Source organism: Anopheles bellator, unplaced genomic scaffold (assembly GCF_943735745.2).
Source record: "Anopheles bellator unplaced genomic scaffold, idAnoBellAS_SP24_06.2 scaffold00220_ctg1, whole genome shotgun sequence".
Lineage (NCBI taxonomy): Eukaryota > Metazoa > Arthropoda > Insecta > Diptera > Culicidae > Anopheles > Anopheles bellator.
Window position 1 is genome coordinate 1 of NW_026684375.1, and position 8,251 is coordinate 8,251.

The 8,251-nt window shown below is 41.9% G+C and overlaps 1 protein-coding gene across 1 annotated transcript; it reads right to left on the reverse strand.

Moving 5' to 3' along the window:
• Window positions 1–788: 788 nt before the first annotated feature.
• Window positions 789–7,613, reverse strand: LOC131214198 (protein fork head-like; the record flags this gene model as incomplete). The annotated part of the gene is made up of 4 exons (XM_058208578.1): window positions 789–1,202; window positions 3,789–4,075; window positions 6,738–6,949; window positions 7,031–7,613. Coding segments are annotated over 4 exons (1,496 nt in total), but the record flags the coding sequence as incomplete, so codon positions are not given.
• Window positions 7,614–8,251: the final 638 nt, after the last annotated feature.

An 8,251-nucleotide genomic window follows, 5' to 3' on the forward strand; every position in this document is an offset into this window, starting at 1 on the left:
TGCTCTGTGCTCTGTGCTCTGTGCTCTGTGCTCTGTGCTCTGTGCTCGGTTTAATGTGAGAATGAAAGACAATGTTTCAGCAAATAAATAAGACAATGTTTCAGCAAATATGATTTCGAACAGCTGACTACAAGCGCAAAGAATCGAGATGCAGCGATAGTTTGAAAATAATGCTGTATCACCCTTTTTGTGGATTGTAGCATCCAGTATCGTTTTTGAAGAGAAGGGAAACGTCCAAGCTGTAGAGACAAATTATATATAGCATTTAATGCATACCACAAGGGCATATCCACAGATCCACAGGCTTAGAACCATGAGCACGATACCTTTTACGCGGAATACAACACAGAAAGAGGTCGATTAACTTATTCCTAAATAACAATACACAAGTATCTAAGTCACTATCATTGAAAATGCTATCCCAATCAAGTTCGTAAGTTAATAAAAAGATTCTATCGTAGTCAGTTATCTATCGTTTGTAGTCTGTCGTTTGTAAAGTTAAAGTCATAACGTAAGGTTCGTGGACGCGTTGATACAATACATGAGGGAAATATTTTCAACGTACATAGAAGTGGAGGGTGGTGCCTCTCGATCAGGAGCAGAGATGTAGGCGACCTTGCAATGGATGTGAGAACACCTAACGGTTCGTTAACCAAAACGAGGTAGAAAAGCCTATCGTTGATATTAGGTATGTCGGTGAGTTGAAATAAGTTGCACATGTAGAAGACGTTCACAAGCTGGTTATTCCGAGGGTTGGAGGCAGATGGCAAAAGATGACAAAAGCTCACGAGCTGAGTGTCCTCGATGACCTCCGTAGCTGTTCTCCGTAGCACGCCGAATTGTCGGCTCCGTCAAGGTCGACGCATTAGTTGCGGTTTTGAAGCCTTCACCAACGATGTCGCGGACGCCGTCCGGGTCCCGGTGATTCGACGAGTGAGACAGGTCGGTGAGCAACGCGAGGTGGTGGTCCAGCTCAGTGAGGATCTCACGTTTAAACTCACCGAACAGCGGGACTAGGTCGCGCATGAGCCCAGCCATCAAACATTTAGCGCTACCGTCATTATGCGCACCAAGACATATGGGGCAGATCCACCTGAGCTGCGAATTGCAGGCCAGCTCCTTGCGGCACGTCGCAGAGACCCCGAGACACTTTCCGTGAAAGGCGTCACCGCAGATGTCGGCGCATACGACGGGAATTTCATCTGCAGCAAAGGATCCCGCGCAGGAGGAGCACGAACCAGACATTTTCAGTAGTGTAGACGTAGAAGTGATGGTGGTGCAGCGCGCGTCACAGTGGAGAGATGAGCGATATTCTGTAACGCGTTCACCGCGTGTAGTGGTGTCACGGTGTAGCCGAACTTCCCGAATCAATGATGCGATATAATAGTGACGAAGCCAATCGCGTGTAGTAGTATAGCGAGGCCTCAAGAGGTGTGCGGAGAAACGATGCGATATATTGGTGACGGTGATACTCATCAAAGCACCGAGCAAAAGTGAAGATAACTGGACAGCGATCAGCTGATGACGCCAAAACAAATTCACCGCAAAAAAACAAAGCACGAACGCACAGAACTCGTTACGCGCAGGCAACAGAGCCACGACATTAAGGTAACAGAACAACACAAACCAAGGCACGGCACGGCGATAATTCACGGACGAACGCCAGTGAAACAGAGAACACAACTAAGGCACATCCGAACGCTTACAGGTGACTTAGAAGGTCACGATAATGTTTGTAAGTCACTATCGTTCTGTACTATCGTAGTCACTCACGTCGCTCACGATCTTAGGGCTGGCTAAGTTCGGGCTCAGCCTCGGTTATCTGATCGTGATGTTGTGATGTGGCTTAGGGCTGGCCTCTCGTTTGGACTCAGCCACGGCTCACCAACCGCGTGTACACTGACGCGTCCTGCGATCAGTTTAGAACTGGCCAACTTTAGGCCCAAACTCGGCTCACTGATCGCCCTGTTCGTACACACGGACTGGCTTGGGGCTGGTCTCTAGGTCGAGCTCAGCCAAGGCTCACCAATCGCACTGCACTATGACGCGTCCTTTAGGCTCAACCACGAATCACCTGATGACTGTTCACTGCATCACTGAATCACTGTTCGCGTGACACTGAAGGGTTTTTTTTAATGTTGCGTTTTCCGCAACATTAAATTAAATCCGGACGGTTCTTTAAACTAGTTTTTATTGACAAAGTGCGAATTGAAAATTAAGGTTTGACAAACAGCTTTAAAAAACCCGTCTGGTTTCTTCGGCGTTTTAATTCGAACTCTACGCGTAAAAAGCAACGGCGTCGTCGGCGGTCGTTGCCCAGTCACTGCCGATCCTCCAGCTGATTCTGGTGATCGATCGGGGCGCCACACTCACTGCTGTCGGGTCCGCATGGGGGAACGAGATGGCTAGTTGCGGTAGATGCGTCGGTCAATGCGGATCATGGCCGAATTCGCTGTCACAGCAGCTCCGGTTACCGACTACTCTATCAACGTTGGCAACATTTTTATGAGCAGGGCAATAACAGGTGGGATATTTTAATGAGCATCATATGGGTACGGTGGGACGTCATATGAGCGCACACTACTCGATGTTTGAACAACAATGATGCTTCAGCGTACGAAGTTGCTTGCAACATTACTTTATAATAATATTAGTAAACTACTAGCACTGTAACTCACATACAAGCAATCGAAAAGTCTCAAATTTAACAGAACGTAAGCCCTTAGAACGTACCCTTTACTAAAAATCACGTGGATTTTACAGAATTAGGCTCGACACACCATTTGCATATAACACATCGTTCAAAAAGTCCCGGGACTAACATAGAGATGGCGCCAATAATGCCATTTATATACCAAGGTTCAGAACTACCAACCTTCATATGAGGTGTGTCAAAATGTGTTGTAATTCGAAACATAACCAAGAAAGCTATAGTGGTAAAAGTGACGCTACTTTTGCAATCGTGGAAAAATGGGCCAAAGCGAGTTGCGTGTGTTGATAAAACATTGTTTTCTAATGGGAAAAAGCACTGTTCAAGCTCAGTAATGGCTTGAAAAACGTTATCAAGACTCTACTCCGTCGAAAACAACCATTTGTCGGAAGTATACTGACTTGAAAAAAGGTCGTGCTGATACAATTTATGCGGAACGCTCGGGTCGGCTAAATGAGGAAGTAACTCCCGAAAACACCAAGAAAGTATTGAAAATCGTGATGGGTGACCGCAAAATTAAAGTGCGCAAGATAGCTAAGATGTTAAACATATCAACTGGTAGTGTATTTTAGTGTATTTTTTTAGTGTAGTGTATTTTATTTTGCACCAAAAATTTGCTATGAAAAAGATTTTCTTTAAATGGCTGCCGCGTTTGCTCACAATGGAACAAACGATCACAAATCAAAACGATGACTAAATTCAACGAATTAGGCTTCCAACTGCCTTCTCATCCTCCGTACTCGCCGGATCTTGCCCCCAGCGACTACTGACTCTTTACAGATATCAAAAAGATGCTCCGGGAAAAAAGATTTGTCTCGAATGAGGAAGTGATCGCTGCTACTGAGTCTTAGTTTGAGTCAAAAAACAAATCGTTCTACAAACATGGCATTGAAAAGTTAGAGAATGCTGGAATGATTGTATTACACTTGAAGACGATTATCTTGATGAATAATAAAGAATTTTGCCGATAAAGTTTGCCGATAAGGTTTTCATAGTTAGTCCCGGGACTTTTTGAACGATGTGTTAATCAACAAGATAAAAATAATTAATTTTTTTTCACACTAACAATGTTACATACCATCATGATTGTTCGCAGAGTAGCTACTATTGTTCTGTCCGGGAGAACCTGGTGCAGACAGCAGCAGTTCTTCGTTGATTGGGGAACCTTCACGCGAATTGTCTGTATAATTAGGAGAAACCGGCGCAGATCTTGGCATACCGAATGGAGAACGAAAACATTGCGAACCTCGCTGACGGCGTTTCCGATAGCTCTGGTCGATCAGCTTCAGTTCGCTGGATGGATCTATCCGCCAAAAGCTGCCTTTGCCTGGTTCGTCTTGCGACCTTGGCACTTTGATGAAATAACTTATGACGCAACAGAAAAACAGAAAATATTAAAATTTGCATTAGAAGCTAATAAGAGAAAAAACATTATTTAAGATACTTTCAATTGTACGATTTGCTTCAAATATGCACCATTTTGTTGGAAAATGTGTTGCCTTTTTACCTAAAATGCCTCTCTTGTAGAAGGCTTAGTCATTATTGGTGAAAATCTCGAGGAATTCATTTTCACAATCCGATTTTTGAAATGATTTGATTTCGTTCCGTTTGACCAAAACTTTGCAGATGGAAATCTGAGCCGTAATGATTTTTTTTTTGTAAATAGAGTGGTGCCGAAACATCGAGCTTCTATGTGAATCCAGCATTGCGCAAATGGCTTTAAACTGCTTGTTGTTAACTTTAGGTCCTGGTCAATGTTCTGATTACTAAAATGTTGACCAACTTTGATTATTTCTGTGATTTTATCGACATTCTCGACGGCGGGTCTGCCTGTGCGAAGGGCAACTTTAACAACAACAAAAAATAACTGAAACGGGTCAACGAAACCAAAATTGCACATTACTAGCGGTTAGAGTATCGGCACCACAAACGCCGTGCACAATTTCAGCGGTCTAGCTTGAATTTTCGCCTTTTTCGGTCAAAAACTGTAAAATGTACCGAATTTTGGCTTCGTTGACCTCCACTGTTAACACACTGTAACTCACAAACGAATGAAATAAACAAAAAACAATGAAAGCATTTTTTAAGTGTAAAGTATCAACTTTAAAACGAGCCTAATCTTGAAACCGTACGATCGATACTTCACGAGATATCGAACACTAAAGGCATCTATCGTGAAAAACGTCCATGACTTTTTACCAGGGGGCCACACTATGAGAAACTTGGAAAAAATGTATGGCAGGCCAAGAAACTATGAATCTTTTGCTAGAGTTCCGTGAGTTACTTTGAGTTGCTTTTGAGCGCCTTATGTTTACGGGATATTTTCTCGTTTGGGGGGTATTTTTTTCAATTTGACAGTTTACGGCAAATTACGGCAAATTTTTATTGCTTTCCAAAGATATGGCTAGTTTTTCGACAGCGAAACAAATTTTGACAAAAATGGCCATAAAAGGAGAAGAAAAGGAAACTGAAAAATCAAAGCATAAACAAACGAACTGTCATTTCATTCACTGGAGCTCACGGAATTTTTCGCGCAAAAGCTTCTAGTGTGGACGCTAGCATATCAAAAAACCTGTAGAGAAAACTCATACTGTGGTCGAGGCGTTAGAGAGCCTAATATATTAGGAATTTGAAATAATTTGTTCGGGTTTACAAAAGATAGCGTTACTCATTGAATGTAACAAATTTTTTTAATCAAATAAGTGTTTGATAGTTACTGTCATTACGCATCTAACGCAGTATAGATTGTTTGGTCTAAGTGTAAACAACACCTGTTTTAAGCATTTGAACATATCAAGTTTTGTTCCTGATAGAGTATTTTTGCGGGGAGTACGTTTTCATTACTGCTTGCACGGCAAGCAAAAAGGGCTTTCATGTACCGAATCGTCACTGGTGATGAAACGGGAAGTTACTACAAGAATCCTAAACTCAAAAAGGCTGGATACCGTTTGGTGAACCAGGTCCATCGCAACCAAAGCGAAATATTCGGTGAAGTAAAAAGCTTCCGCCGATTTTCCACTAAATGGCGTTGGCGTACACTTAATTCGATAACCACTCATCGCATCAGGTAATACTTATGTGCGTTCGACAGGTGACACTCAGAGTTACATTTTTGTCAACAGTTTTACTATCAGCAGCGTAGTGTAAAAGTTACAGAGTCTACAAAATGAATGAAAATAAGGAAGAAATTCGCTATACCTATACCTGGTATTCTCAAATATTATTTCAAAAAAGGGAAGAATGCGTCGCAAGCAGCTAAACTAATTTGTGCAGTTTATGGTGAGGATGCTGTTTCAGAAAGATCAGTTCGTGAATGGTTTGCTCGTTTCCGTAATGAAAATTTCGATGTCAAAGATGCATTTCGCTCCGGTCGACCACTGCATATGGTGGGATATGAAAGGTGTGGTTTACTTCGAGCTTTTAAAACCTTATGAAATTATTGAAGGACAATGCCATCTACAACAATTAATGCATTTGAAGCAAAGCTTTGCCCATAAAACGACAAGAATAAGATAAAATACATGATAAACTGATTTTTCAAAATGACAAAACTCGACCCGCATCGCAAAACCGCTCAAAACCTATCTCGAAATTGCCGGATGGGATGCCGGATGGGATGCCGGATGGGATGCCGGATGGGATGCCGGATGGGATGCCGGATGGGATGCCGGATGGGATGCCGGATGGGATGCCGGATGGGATGCCAGATGGGAAGCCGGATGGGATTAAATTTTGCCTTATTTACAGCTTTATCTATTTTATTGGCCAGGTACTTCTAACAGCTTTCAATTGTAATAAGCGAATTCCCAGAATTTTTCACCTCTTTTAGATCATCTGTATCTTATTTTTAGTACTACTAACTTGTGCTATCATTTCATACCTGCGAATTCTATAGCTTTTGAAAAATGATCAAATAGTGCAGAATTAACACATTTAACTATTTCATTGACCAGCTGTGTAAGTAAATGTTGATTCGTAATCAAAGACGAAATGGTCTAATTCGGAAGCTTTTGAGATAGTGACTTACCGATTGAGGCTTAAGTTATGACGGATTGAATTTTGCCAACCCTTGTTAGCGCCGGTACGATAATAGGGATAATTTTTCGATATAAACGAGTAGATTCCAGACAATGTTAACTGTTTTTCCGGCGATGCAGATATAGCTTGCACGATAAGCTGCGCATAACTATACGGTGGTTTGTCACTTTCCAAAGATTGTGTAGCAGGTGCTTGAAATTCCTATTGGTAAAAAACAAGAAACAAAGACTAAACATAAAGTAAATTGATCATAAATATGGGCATCTGTTAGCATACACCTACAGAATAATTGTTGTTGTTGGTATTGGTGCCAGTGGAGTGACTAATGTTGCTATGATGATGATGATGATGATTGCTACTGTACTGGGCAAAGTCGTGGACGTTTTGCCTAGGACTTGTTGGGCAGCTATTTGCAGCACTTATCGTACCCGTCGGCGACGGGTAGCCGCTGCCGACACTTCCCCCACCACCGCCGTGTATGTCACTACCACGGCCACCACTTCCTCCACCTACGCCACCAACAAGACTACCACGACAGCGTCCACGCGGAATGTCGTTCAGAAGGCCCTGTCCGCTTCCACCGCTAGTCGCCTGCTCGGAAGGAATCGAAATTTTTAGTGGCGCATAGATTACGCTGCACGATGGTGATTTGTTGCCCGAAACGCAGATAGCACCACCGGTGCTGGTACTGCTACCGCCGCTACCCACGCTATTGCTGGTATTTGGCAGCGGGATGCTCATGGGACAGCCAGTGATTTTTACTGGTGTATGCTCGTTTAGATCGATCATAATACCATTGTTGGCTAGATCAATCAGATTTTCGAACTGAATTTTGATATTCGTACTTGGAAAGCGGATACTGCATCTATAAAGAAATAAAAATAAAATATGCATTAATATAAACAATTACAATTGATACAAAAATAAATAAGTACAATCAATTACAACTAAAATATTTGTAACGATTTAATAATATAGGTGTGTGAATTCATTCTTGCGGTTTTAGAATAGATCGCATTACTCACTAACTGTCGCAAATGTTTTTTTTATAAAATATGTGTTTGATAGCTACTGTCATTACGCATCAATCGCAGTATAGTTTTTGATTGTTAAAGTGTAAAGAAACCCTTTTGTAATCATTTGAACATGTCAAGTTTTGTTCTTAGTAAAGGGGTTTGGCAGGGAGTACTTTAATATGACGAAAAATGTTACCGAAAGTCATCTACTTTATATGGATGTTTATAGTGAACTTGCTATTACTGACAAAACGTGTCGGATGTGGTTTGTGCGGTTTTAAAGCCGTGATTTTGGCTTTCAAACAGAGAGCGACCTGAACAGTCAAAAAAGGTAAAATAGGGGTTTTCTTTCAAGAATTCCAAACCCAAAAAGGCATAGATACATCCTGGTGAGCCAGGTCCATCGCAACCAAAATGAAATATTCATTATGCAGCTATTATGTTAACAGGTGTGGTGTAGTGTGAGCTTTCAGAACCTTATGAAATC